This window comes from Dipodomys spectabilis, unplaced genomic scaffold (genome assembly GCF_019054845.1).
Source record: "Dipodomys spectabilis isolate Male_0828 unplaced genomic scaffold, ASM1905484v1 ptg000321l, whole genome shotgun sequence".
NCBI classification, from domain to species: domain Eukaryota; kingdom Metazoa; phylum Chordata; class Mammalia; order Rodentia; family Heteromyidae; genus Dipodomys; species Dipodomys spectabilis.
Window position 1 is genome coordinate 357,798 of NW_024870998.1, and position 13,757 is coordinate 371,554.

Genomic DNA, 13,757 nt, shown 5'->3' on the forward strand with positions numbered 1-13,757 from the left:
ATCAGCCATCACTCTGACTGACACACCAGCACATGCACACATGTCTCTTCAGAAGAAAAGATGCTCGACCAACTTGAAACTAGAGGTGTCCGATACTCCTCAACTAAGGAAAGCATAGCTGTAACACAAATCAGCTAAGTTCTGAGAAGTTTGACATAGTCTTAAAATGGATCCAGAAGGGCTGGGAAGGTGGCTCAGTGGTAGAGCACTTGCCTTGTATGCATGAGGAGCTGGATTCGATTCCTCATCACTACATAAGCAGAAAAGCTGGAAGTGGTGCTGTGGCTCAAGTGGTAGAGTGCTCACCTTGAGCTGAAGAGCTGAGGGAGAACACAGGCCCAGAGATCAGGCCTCACAACCCACACACACACAAAAAAAATGTAGCCAGAAGAACAAAAGAAAAAAATATGGAACAGCTTAAAACTCTTTTGTAAAGAATAATGAGAGTAGCTGGGCACTGGTGGCACATGCCTGTAATCCTTGTTACTCAGGAGGCTGAGATCAAAGCCAGTCCAGACAGCAAAGTTTGTGAGACCCTTATCTCCAAGAAACCACCAGAAAACTGGAAGTGGCGTGGTGGTTCAAGTGGTAGAGTGCTAGCCTTGAGCTGAAGAGCTCAGGAACAGTGCCCAGGCCCAGAGTACAAGCCCCACGACCAATTAAAAAAAAAAAAAAAAAGAGCTGGGCACCAGTGGCTCATGCCAATAATCCTAGCTACTCAGGAGGCTGAGATCTGAGGATCACCGTTCAAAGCCAGCCCAGGCAGGAAAGTCCATCAGACTCTTAACTCCAATCAACACTAGAAAACCACAAGTAGCTTTGTGGCTCAAGCAGTAGAGTGCTCACTTTGAGCTGAAGAGCACAGGGACAGCACCCAAGCCCAGAGTTCAAGTCCCACAACAGACAAAAAAATAATAATAATAATGAGAGCTAATTAGCAGTAAAACAGAAAACAGTGGAGATTGAAAAAAAAAAAGTAAGAAAAAAGAAAAATCCAGACCTCAGTACACAAAGCACTGCAGAGTACAAGGGAAAGAAGGGAAAGGTAAGATTATCTAGCACATGCCTCTAAAACTGCCACTGAGTTATTATGAAAATATAAACAACTTCAGAGCCTTGCCTTACAGCATGAATTAGAATAGGAGACTGACTGAAAAGATTAAATATGTACATAAATATGACTGGTAAAACATACATCTTCATATCTTCTGCCTGTCTGTTCTTTTTGTTCAGGATGTAATAGGATGAAATCTGCCTACCAATGTAACAGATAAAGACCCATGAAAACAAGGCTAGCAATTATTTCTTCAAAGTGAAAATTCCATAATGTCTTTTAGGTTTCTAAACAAGCTTCTAGTAAAGGAGGCTACTCTATCCTTTGTGTGGTATGATATGATGTGGTGTGAGCGTGCAGGTGTGTGTGTAAACCACAAGTCATCATGTCCATACAGTCTGGTAGCTCCCAGCCACGGCAGTCCTGTTCCCACCTCAGAAGCTCTCCACATACAAGCAGCTTTGCAGTACCTTCCACAGCATTTTTGGGTCGCCGTTTTGCGTTTTTTGACAACTTCCCTGTACTGGTGGAAATTTCAACCTTAAAGAAAAAAGAATGAAAGGGAGTTAAGTGGTTCGCACCGTGATAGCATCAGCAGGTTTCTCTCTCAAGCTTCACTTGAGGAAACAAGTACTCAAACAATGCAGCACCCCTAAATAGGAAAGGAGAGCCATATAACACTGTAACTAAGCCCTCAAGTCCTTACAGAGAAGGACATCAACACTCTTTCACCTAAATTTACATGCTTTTGTATAGCCTCAGGTGGGGCAGCAATCCACTGAGCCTGTATGCAGAGATACTGCCGGGTCATCTGGTACATGACAAGATAGACACAGATGCTTCTCATAGGCTTAAAGCTGCCCAACCATGGGCTGGGAAGTTGGCTCAGTGGTAAGAGTGCTTGCCTCGCATGCATGAGGCCCTTGGTTCAATTCCTCAGCACCACATAAGCAGAAAAAAGCTGGAAATGGTGCTCAAGTGGTAGAGCGCTAGCCTTGAGCTGAGGGACAGCTCCCAGGCCCAGAGTTCAGACCCCACCACCGGACCCAAAAAAAAAAAAGCTGCCCAACCATTTGCCTGTATTGATAATGTTGTATAGACCACTAATGATATCATAAATATCCAAATGGCTCTCGGCAGATGTACAAATAAAGACTCAGTCTCTGCTGCCATCCACAGTTGGGGCCTGATGAGACACATCTGGAGAACTGTGCTGCAACATTAAGCAAATTTCCTAGTTGCCAACACCCTCAGTGTACTTAAACACACAAAGGTGTGCCATTAGGTGACACAATCTTAGAGACTACATACCAGTGTGGATGCAGTCCATCTATTACCAAAACATTGTTATGTGGTGCATGACTGCTCTTAATTACTGAAATGCATTTGTATACATCTCTGAAACCTTACACCACATTTCAACAAAATACAAGTCAGGGAACAGAGGACAGCCCTATCTGCTATCTCCTCCTGTTGGCACAGCTCCAGTCTCAATGATTCTTCCCCTGAGCAGCCACAGTGGACCTCAACAGGTCCCAGCCCTACCCGTGTCCTTCATCTCCTCTGTGAGAACACTTCAAAATGGATGATGGAAGTTGGCTTCAACTCTTCAATAGCACTATATGACTCAAGATGAGTCAAAGACCCGCAAGATGACGTACCAAAGATAATAGGCCATGACTGTACCTCACCATAGGAGAGAATTGCAGAATCCCAAATTCATCAAGCAGAACTTACAAGGGTCCTTCCAGCTGGCCTCTCTTTCTTGTCAGCATAGTGTCTTGATCCTTCCCAGAGTCATCCTCAGCGCCACCCCTACCCTCTCTCCTATCTCTGATTATACACCACACCCCTAATTGTCAAGATGTAAATAAACCCAGAATGCCCACAGAAAACCACCCATGTTTTACCCCGTGACAAACCATGAAAGTCACTGTGTATGTGTGTATGTGTATGCTTGTGTGTGCATGTATATTGGTCCTGGGGCTTGAACTCAGGGCCTGGGTGCTGTCCCTGAGCTTCTATATTCAAGGCTAGTGCTCTGCCACTCGGACCACAGCTCCAATTCTAGGTGCTTTGGTGGTTAATTGGAAGTAAGAGCCCTGCCTGGGCTGACTTCAAACATTGATCCTCAGATCTAAGTCTCCTGAGTAGCTAAGATTACAAGCATGAGCAACTGGAACCTGGCGTACAAGCCACTATCTTGACAGTAAAATAAAGATGGGGCTGCTCTGTGTAAGCTCAAACGAGTCTCTTCCTAGACCTAGCAGACCAGAAGAAGACAAAGCTTCTGTAATTCTACTAGAGTGTGCATCCTTGAAACTTCTTTAAAGCTTACCTCTATTTCTGCTTTGCAGTCTTTTAAAGAAGCATCTGACAACTTTTTAGACACCTCTGCTGATGTTGTTGACTAGAAAAAGAAAAACATTTCTTTAAACTTTATTATTCTAATCAGTAAAATCTTTCAAGTAACACTAATTACCAAACAAGATAATCCTCTACATAAACACCAGTTACTGCTACAGATCTCATTCGTTGCTACTACTCTGCTCAAGGTGGGAGGTTAATGGACCAGAGGTAATGACCTGAGTGCAGGTCTGCCCTACATGGGTCACCCTCCCAAGTCCCATTATCATCAGCTGTGGCCCTGAGAGAGACTGTCAGGAGGTGGTTAGGCCCCCAGACATCTCAGCCAGCTCCTAGGCTCCAGCCATCACACTGTAACCCTCTGATTTCTCAATAAGTTTCACTTTTCTTCACCAACACACCCACAAGGTAGCTGGAGATCTCACCCTTGTTTTTTTGTTTGTTTTTTGCCAGTCCTGGGGCTTGACCTCAGGGCCTGAGCACTGTCCCTGAGTGTCTTTTTTTTTTTTTTTTGGTCGGTAGTGGGGCTTGAACACTGGGCTTGGGTACTATCCCTGCGCTCTTCAGCTCAAGGCGAGCACTCTACCTCTTGAGCTACAGAGCCACTTCCGGTTTTCTAGTAGTTTATTGGAGATCAGAGTCTCACAGACTTTTCTGCCCGGGCTGGCTTTGAACCATGATCCTCAGATCTCAGCCTCCTGAGTAGCTAGGATTACAGGCATGAGCTACCGGTGCCCAGCTAGCCTGAGCGTCTTTTGCTCAAAGTTAGCACTCTACCACTTAAGCCACAGTGCCACTTCTGGCTTTTTCTGTTTATGTGGTACTGAGGAATAGAACCCAGGGCTTCATGCATGTACTCTACCACTAAGCCACATTCCTAGCCCCTCATCCTCTGTTCTTGATGGAAATGAAATGGGGAGGAGTCATGGATGAGTGAGCCAGAGAATAGAATGACTATTGGATCTGCTGTTCTCAATAAGGGGTACTAACCCCAATTCTAGGAACTGGGGCTCTTTGGGAAGTGTTTCACAGCAGCTCATGCCTTCATGGCACTGCTGACCACAAAAGACCTTGCCCTTGCCTCCCAGATCCACACAGCTCAATAAAGACACATGAAGCTGGGTGCCGGTGGCTCACGCCTGTAATCCTAGCTACTCAGGAGGCTGAGATCTGAGGATTGTGGTTCAAAGCCAGCCCGGGCAGGAAAGTCTGTGAGACTTTTATCTCCAATAAACCACTAGAAAACCGGAAGTGGCGCTGTGGCTCAAGCAGTAGAGCGCTTGCCTTGAGCTGCAGAGCTGAGGGACAGCGCCCAGGCCCAGAGCTCAAGCTCCACAACTGACAAACAATAAAAAATAAAATAAAGACACATGAAGATTCTCAGAAGAGCCAAGCAAACAAAATCACCACCAAATATCTAAACAGGTCTGACCTCATTCCATGGTTTTAAATCCTTCCAAACAAACCCATGCTGTACTTTATCTACTATACCCACATTTGTACTTGGTTCTGAAGATCCCAAACACCAGGTACAATGTTTCTCTACGGAATTGTCTTCTATATAACACTTAGTCTCAGCACCAGCAACTCTAGGGAGCATACATGGGAGCGCTCAATCTGTAGACCTCAAGTACTGAAGGCTGTCTCATTCGGGGTGGTCCTGCACCAGGAAAACACACCAGAATACACAGATACCTCACAAAGACCAGGTCAGTGAAAAATACATTTCCTTAGACCACCAAGAAGAAAAGATAGTGAAGGTCTCTGATTTCTAAACACACAGGAAGCAGACCATCTTTTCATGACATGGACCATGGATATGTTACTATAGGATATGTACAGGAGGTAAAAAACTGACATCATAACAGTAAAACCCCACGATTCCCAGCAGGACCCTATACTCAATTACTAACAAAACCACAACATGCAGGGGCTGGGAAGGTGGCTCAGTGGTATAGTGCTTGCCTTGCATGCATGAGGCCGTGGGTTTGATTTCTCAGCACCATATAAGCAAAAAGAAAAAAAAAGCCGGAAGTGGCGCTGTGGCTCAGGTGGTAGGGCGCTAGCCTTGAGCTGAAGAGCTGAGGGACAGCGCCCATGCCCAGAGTCCAGGCCCCATGACTGGACCCAAAAAAAAAAAAAAACAAAAAAAAACCCCACAACATGCATTTTGGACAGGCACACAATTGCATTGTGCACAGGTGCACAATGACTTCCATAGAAAGATTAGTTTACATTATGGACCCCACTCGGGTCGCCATGAATCTTTATATACTCTGACCCACAAGAAAGGCAGCAGGAAAAACATCCTGTGTCCAAGTAAACTGAGCGTTTAGGAAGCATAGTTTGAAATCAAAAAAGAATTTTCTAGCCAATCTAAAATCTACCTGAAGTATTTCTCATTAAACCAGAATTACAGTCAACTGAAGTTCTGCTAATGCCTAAAAGACTCTGAAAGTAGTCTAATCCTTAATAAGTTCAATAATGTGCATGATCTGAAAAAAGACCATGCATACAACTGACCCTATCTGTAAACAGGCTTATGGTGTCAATCGTCAGAAAAGCACACAAGCCCCAACACACACACACACAGAACACCCAGGGGAAAGCAAATCGCAAACTATCTGGCAAGTCAAAGATAAGGACAACATGGGCAACGTAGAGTCTATGAAAACTGCTGTTTACCCTACTAGCCTAGAAAGTCTTAAAAGTCAACAGACAGCAAGTACGTGGGTGTCTTCCTGGCTTATACTCCTCCCAGACCATCACCTCATCCAGAGGCCTCCTGTACTTCTACCCCATCCCTGTCTTGACTCACACTCCACTCCTTTACCAAAAACATTTTACAGACCTACTATGTGCAGACACTCGGCTAGACTGGAAATTCAACAGTGAACACACAAGTAACAAACCCAAAGCATGCTCTGGGGGATATAAAGTGGGGACTGGCTGAAAGACTATGCCTTAATAAAAGGCTGAACAGTGAACTATTAATGAGCAGCAAAAACCTTTAAAAATTAGAAAAAGATATCAGGCAAGAAGTGGGCTCCTGTTTGGGTTGCTACCAGGAATCCAAGAGGGATGTAATTTCAAGTCACTGTAAAAGAAAACCATTCTAAGACAGACTTTCTTAGACAGCCAGGGTAGCTGGGAATGTGGCTTTGTGGCACAGTGCCTACCTAGTATGCATGAAGCCCTGAGTTCAAACTCTGGGTTCTTCAGTACCACATACACAGAAAAAGCCAGAAGTGGTTCTGTGGCTCAAGTGCTAAAAAGTGCTAGCCTTGAGCAAAAGAAGTTCAGGGGGGGCTGGGAAGGTGGCTCAGTGGTAGAGCGCTTGCCTTGCATGCCTGAGGCCCTGGGTTGGATTCCTCAGCACCACATAAGCAAAAAGAAAAAAGTCGGAAGTGGCGCTGTGGCTCAAGTGGTAGAGCACTAGCCTTGAGCTGAGGGACAGCGCCCAGGCCCAGAGTTCAGGCCCCACGACTGGACCCAAAAAAAAAAAGAAAAAGTTCAGGGATAGTTCCCAGGCCCTGAGTTCAAGTCCCAGCACAAAACAACAAAAATAAGAAAACAGCCAGGGTCTTTCTAAGTCAGTGTCTGAATCTGTACTTACCTTTTTCTCCAGTTTGTCCTGTTCTCTGTTCTTGTCACGCTCGTGGTCCTTGGCGTGCTCCCCGTTTTTCACTCTCCGTCGCTCCCGGTCTTTTCCCTTGTCCCGGTCACGTTCTCGGTCCCTGTCTTTCAACCTCTCTTTTTCTTTCCCTCCCTCACTCCTCCTCTCTCTCTCTTTCTCCCGGTCTGCATCGCGGTCCCGATCCTTGTGCCCTCGGTCTTTGTCCCTGTCTCTGTCCTGCTTGGCCCTGTTTCTGCTTTTCTCTCTCTCCCCTTCTCGGTATTTGTCCTTGTCGGGATCCTCATGTCGGTCTCTGCCGTTCTCCTTGCTCTTCTCCTTGTCCCTATCCTTCTCCCTGGATTTGCTTTCTTCTTTCAGTTCTTCCTTATGTTTTCCCTCTCTGCTTGTACTTCCATCCTTCATTTCAGAGTTTCTTTTATCCTAAAAAAAAAAAAAAGTACATACACATCACGTGTGCATCTTGTCTCCTAGATAAAGGGCTCAGCATTTGCAGATGTGCAGCTTGCAGCTCACCTCTTTATGCGCTCTGGACTCTTCCTCCTTCACATTCTTATTGTCCGGCTCCTGAGACTTAGAGGCCCTTGGGGCTCTTCCTCTCATGTCCGCCTTTTCTCCAGCTAAAACCCTCTTCACTGCATCGTCACTAGACAGCTGGATGTCCAAATGCCAGCCAACGAAACGCAAGGTGAAAGTAAGAGTAATATGTAACAAGTGAATATGGCATTTAAAGTAGTTCACTAAACAGATTTTCTATTTACCATGATATTTTACAAGAAAGTGTTATCCCAGACAAAGCATAGCAGCTCTTGCTAGCACATGAACAAGGATCCACCCAGCTGAGAAGTCCCAGGTCATCTCTACAAGTGGATGAACAAAGACTCACCCAGCTGACGAGTTCCAGTACATCTCTGAGAGGATGTGTGAGTAGATGTGTGGTCCCAGCTCGTCTCTAAGAGTGGATATGTGAGTGGATGGTTCAAGGGTAACAAGGCTGACTCAGAGAGCTCTACAAAAATTTTCTATTGCTAATGGGCTCACAGAAGCTCAGCTGAAGGGCCTTAAGATATGATCCAATGACCTCACATCCACTAGGAAGCCACTACAAAAAAGAAGTATAAGAACTGGTGTGGAAGGGATGAAAAATGGTGCAGTTGCTGAAGAAAGCAGGATAGCAGTTCCTCAGACGTTCAGACACAGAATTACCTGTATGAATTAGCAATTTTGCTCTGCATTTATACACAAAGAAAATGAAAACTGGTCTGATTTCCATACAATGTTTATGGCAGGATTAGCTTGGATAGGTAAAAAATGGAAGCAACCAACCCAGCATCCACTCACAAATTCATGTATCAGCAAAACATGGTCTGCCCCCACAAGAGAATATTGGCAACCTTGAAGAAGGGAGCAATCCTAGTATGCTAAAATGCAGGTCAACTTTGAAGATAAAATGCTAGTGAAATAAGCCAATCTTATAAAAGGACAGATACTACCACTTGTATGAGGTACCTGGGGTAGTCAAACTTAGAGTGATAGAAAGAAAAGGGTGGTTACCAAGAGCTGGGACAGTTTTCTTCAAAGGTATGGAATCTCAGTTTTGCAGGATAAAAACAATTCTGGCAATAGATGGTAGTGGCAGTTGTGTACCACTATGGACATGTTAAACACCACAAGATTTAGTTATGTGAATTTTAACACAATTAAAAGGCGGGGAGGTGGATATGAATCAGTTTAAGCCTCATAAAATGACTAAAGTCCTTCTGCAACATGCCTGACAAATACTCAGGTGGTTCAGGGTGCTAAGAATATCTTGTCAGCAGCCCTGCTCATCAACTCATCCTTTCCACAAAGGTGCACAAGTTACTACACACCAGCACCAGCTGTAAGGATCCAGGACAAGTTGACGACTGGAGGAGACAAACACTAGTAGACAGCCACACGCTCTGGAGACTGGAAGGGAAGAAGGGCCCCAGCCATCAGCAAACCTCACAGATTCCACACAGCTGGCAGGTGAAGCTGGAGGAGGCAGGCAGCCAGGCCTGGAGAAATCAGTGGGCACTGAGACAAGGGTGTAAAGTGAGGGAAATGCCCAGTGCAGATGTCTGGTGGGTGCAATGACTGGAGTGGAATGGGGAGGAACTGAGTAGAATGGGTGGGTGGTAGAGCAGTGGATGGAGTGTGTAGAATAGGGTGGAGCTGGGTAAGGTGGAGTGGAGCTGAATGGAGTTGCGTAGAGCAGAATGAAGTGGAGTGGGTGTGCAGGGTAAGGGCAGAACCTGAAAGAAGCACCAGTGGGTCTCTAGAGGCCATAAGCCAGAGGAGGGACCAGCAAATGATACAGTAGGGAAAATCAGAGTCCAATCTGCCTTTCAGAAAGAGAAGCCACATAAAGAATGAGGGGATGGGAGGCTAGGGACAGGGACTAGCATACTGGTAAAATCAACACCCGGATCTGGACCTAGATGACAGCAAGGCTCTCTTGAGACCTTCTGAAGCTAGTCTGACCACTCACTACACACCCCACACCACACCTGCACCCATCTGGACACATCTAAGCCGAGGCTCCAGGAGGCACACGTTGGGCTGTGTCAATCACACTCCTAGTGAAGGCCCCTAAGGGGACTACTTGGCTTGCCATCAGGATGATGTCTTCCAACATCCAGGCAAATGAAGCCCAGGCTGGGCTAACCAGGAGGCTGAGGGCTGGCACCCACGTTTCCAGTCCACAGAGAGGGCACAGAAGGAACAAATCTACTCTCTGGGAGCCTTTGAAGGTGGCCCAGCTCTTTACCAGCAACAAGAGAGGCAGGGAGTCTAGGCAGGAGAAGAAGAGAACAGGGACTCCCCTACAAGCCCCAAGGAAGATGAGCAGCACCTTCTCCCCAGCCCCAGTGGAACAGCCCATCCTCAAAGGAGCCCCAGACCCAGAAGGAGAAAGTAGCAAGGCAGCTTCCAGCCAGCAGGCAGAAAACAAGTTCTGGAAAGTCCACGTTCCCACGTGCATAGCACACCTCAACATTTTCTCACACCTTTACAAATGGATAAAAAGTCTCCCAGACCTTTAAAAGGCTGGAGAATAGGTGGAAGAAAAGTTCCTCAACCTGCCAGAGACATTACTTCACTCCTCCCTGAGTGCTGCCCCTCAGCTGGGAAGGGTGTGTGCAGTGGGCTTGCCTGCAGCCTTACCTTGTTGAGACAGCACTTTCCAATTGTCTGAAGCAGTTCATTTGTTCTTTCAGGCTCAATTCCCATCACAATGCGGGCTGGTTTGACTGACAAGGGCTCTCCTGAAACCATCACAACCACGTCTATGGCCTTCTGTAAGAAGCTAATTTTTGCATCTTTATCCTGAAATGTTTCCATTTAAAATATACATATTACCACTGTGATTTTCAGATTGTATGAAATATACACATTAAAATAGTTGAGAGTCTGCATTATGCTCGGTATGTTCCATGGGCACAGAACGTATCCTCTTTATAGAAATGGATGACAATTTTAAAAACACTGACCTTTGGTAACACAGCAAGAGCTACTTACTAAAAGTTTTGATGAGCCGGTATTAACCTTTAAAATACTAATTCTGTTTTTGGCTGTTCTGTTTGATTTTTGAGAAAAGGTCTTGCTACATAGCTCAGGCTTAATTCAAACTCTTGATTCTCCTATCTCAGCCTCCTAAGTGCTAAGATGATGGGCTGTGCCACTATATCTGTCTAAGTCTGCAGGGTTTTTTGTTTTGTTTTTCTCCAATCTGTCTAAGTCTGCAGGGTTTTTTGTTTTGTTTTGTTTTTCTCCAATATTTTTGCTTTGTTTTGTTTTTTGCAGGCTCTGGGACTTGAACTCAGGGCGTGGGAACTGGTCCTGAGCTTTGTTCAAGGCTGGTGCTCTACCACTTGAGGCACAGTGCCTCCAACCTTTTCTGAGTAGTTTGCTGGAGATAAGAGTCTCACAGACTTTTCTGCCCAGGCTGGCTCAACTCACAATCCTCAGATGTCAGCCTCCATATGCTAGGATTACAGGCTAGCTATCAGTTTTGTTTAGGTTTTTTGTTTGTTTTTGTTTTTATTTTAAGCAATAGTGGGGTTTGAACTCAGAGCCTCATGCTAACTAGGCTAGCACACTACCACTTGAGCTATACCTCTAGCCCAACTTTTTGCTGGTTTTTTGGAGATGGAATCTAAGCAAACTTTTCTTCCTAGGCTGGTTTCAAACCACGATTCTCAGATCTCAGCTTCTTGGGTAGCTGAGATTATAGGCATGAGCCATGAGCACCCTGTTCTAAATCTGTTTTTCAGTGGATAAATTTAGCATGGCATGCAGATACCACAAACAAACAAACAAAAAAAACTAAATGAAAAGGGTATACATCAGCTCACAAATTAATCAGAGATGTGGAGAGGATCCCACACTCAAACCTACCTTGACATTGTCTGACTTCATCTCGGCATCTGTGTAAAGGCCCTTCATGAAGCCAGTCATCCTAATCACCTTCAAAAGACAGAGAGAGGCCATCATGCAAACCTTGTAGGACAGCTACCTCACCAGCCTCACCCCTTAGCCCCCATGCAGGATGGTCAGAACTCAGGACTCCAACCATTTGTTTCCTCAACACGCAAACTACCAAGCACTATACCAGGCAGAATCCAGACAGAATCCAGAAAATAGCTAGGCAGTGAAGACCAAGACTACCGACACTCAGCAAGTGCTGAGGAAGCCCAAGGGAAGGGAAGAGCCAAGAGGTACCAGGAACACCTTTCCCAGGAGAAATCACACCTAAACTGGGACCACATGCTAACAAGAGAAAAGCCAGAGGAAGGAGCGTTCAGGAAGCCCACAGCCAACAGGAGAATCAATCATACAAGGATGTGGTCAAGATGATTCTATTCAAGGGATGAGTGTGGGACCACAGGAGCTTGGGGCACAGTCACGTGCAGCCTGATCTGGAAGCCCTTTGCAGTCATTCACAACCACAAACCCAGCAAGGGCTCCAGGGAGGCAGAAAGAGTTCAATGGCAGAGGACCTACCCTTGCAGCATTTCGCCAGCATCAGTTGCCATGGAGGTAACTGATTCCAGAAACAAAAGTAACAGCTTAGCCTGGATATCCAAAACTAGAAGTTTCAGAGGGTCTTCTCACTTCTTAGGATAGTAGATATCCTGTACCCCATCATTTTTGTTCATTCTCTCTCCATCCCCCACCCCCAGGGCTCCTCCCTTCAGGCAATCTGGTTCTCTAATGGCCTCTAAAGCCAGCTTGCAGGCCAGTAGTTGTCTCTGTTCCTCCCCACATGAATAATCAACCAGGGTCCTGGATTCCCTAGAACCAGAGGTTTTCCAAATGTAGTACATTAAGCTGAGATTATACCTGTAATCCTAGCACTTGGGAGTCTGAGGCAAGAGGTTCACAAGTTTGAGGACAGCCTGAGCTACACATAGGACCCCATATCCAAAAAGAAATACATAAAAATAAAATGTAGTAGGTTATTATGAAATGAATATAAATAGATAACAGCATTCTCTAAAAAATGAAACAGAACAGAAAATATCAGGTACATGATATATAGTAGGGACATACACACCTGAAAGTGTCCTAGGTCCACTAGAAAGCATATTTCTGTGAGGCGGTTTTAAAAACAAAAGACACCAGCCTTCTTCTCTGGACTCCAACTTAGACTTCATTTACATCATGATAATTTCTAATCTAGAAGATTTCATTCCAACATGCTATTTTGCTTGTTTGTTGTTGCTGTTGTTTTTGCTAAGCCTGGGGCTTGAACTGAGGGCCTGGTTGCTGTCTCTGAGCTTTTGTGCTCAAGGCTAGCTTCACCACTGAAACCATAGCTCCACTTCAAGCTTTTTGGTGGTTAATTAGAGATCAGAGTTCACAGACTTTCCTGCCTGGGCTGGCTTCAAACCAAAATCCTCAGATCTTAGCCTCCCGAGTAGCTAGGATTACAAGGGTGAGGCACCAGTGCCCAGCACCTACTAGGTTATTGATTTGTTTTATTAAGAAGACAGGTAAAAATGACTATAAGATCATCCTACATGTAATATATTCCTGGAGCTTGCTCTCTTTGTCCCTGCCTTGGAAAGTTTAAATTGTGAGCAGTAATTGCTAGTGACAAGATACATTAATGTCACAGAATGGAAGCTAATCTTGATGAAAGAAGTAATCATACAGCTATACAATTAAAATTACCAAGACAGTAGCTTGAACAAGATAGAGACAGTAAAGCTCAGAAAGCTCTCCACCTATTATATAAAAATATTTTCCAATATCTCTAATGCCTTTATTGAGATGACAGTGTGTTTATACATTAGACACTGATTTCAGCATTAGATTAGGAAAAGCATGGAAGAAGAGTCAATCTGCTCCTAATGAGACTATGTAGCTCTTTCTCTACCTGTCTACCGGCCTGCAAAATTAGTTCCTACTTGAGTGCTCCTCCTCCCTCCCACAGAGATGCTCTGCACCCAGCCTCCAGGTGGCCCAAGGGTCCCTACTGGGTGAGGCTTGCTCTGCCCTGCACGGGGCCAAACACTAGCACAGCCTCGGCTGTGACGGGGGAGTTCACATCTGGGCTAATTCTTTCTTGCTCCCTCTGGTCACAGGGGGGTGGTGAGATGGTGCTCCTTGGAAGATAGGTAAAATCCAGTGCATTTCTAAACACAATTAGTTTTAACGCAGGCAGGCACTCTCGCT

General features: G+C 45.3%; 1 protein-coding gene across 8 annotated transcripts in view; it reads right to left on the reverse strand.

The window, feature by feature from the left end:
- The window catches only part of Traf3ip1 (TRAF3 interacting protein 1), a 68,632-nt gene that overhangs the window by 53,767 nt on the left and 1,108 nt on the right, over positions 1-13,757 (reverse strand). For all 8 annotated transcript variants that reach the window (XM_042702346.1, XM_042702345.1, XM_042702344.1 and 5 more), the window contains exons 2-7: positions 11,475-11,543; positions 10,242-10,403; positions 7,572-7,709; positions 7,038-7,478; positions 3,393-3,464; positions 1,525-1,594 (exon numbers count right to left, since the gene is read on the reverse strand). In XM_042702346.1, coding sequence (XP_042558280.1) covers positions 1,525-1,594; positions 3,393-3,464; positions 7,038-7,478; positions 7,572-7,709; positions 10,242-10,403; positions 11,475-11,543 — 952 coding nt within the window. The remainder of the gene's footprint in view (positions 1-1,524; positions 1,595-3,392; positions 3,465-7,037; positions 7,479-7,571; positions 7,710-10,241; positions 10,404-11,474; positions 11,544-13,757) is intronic.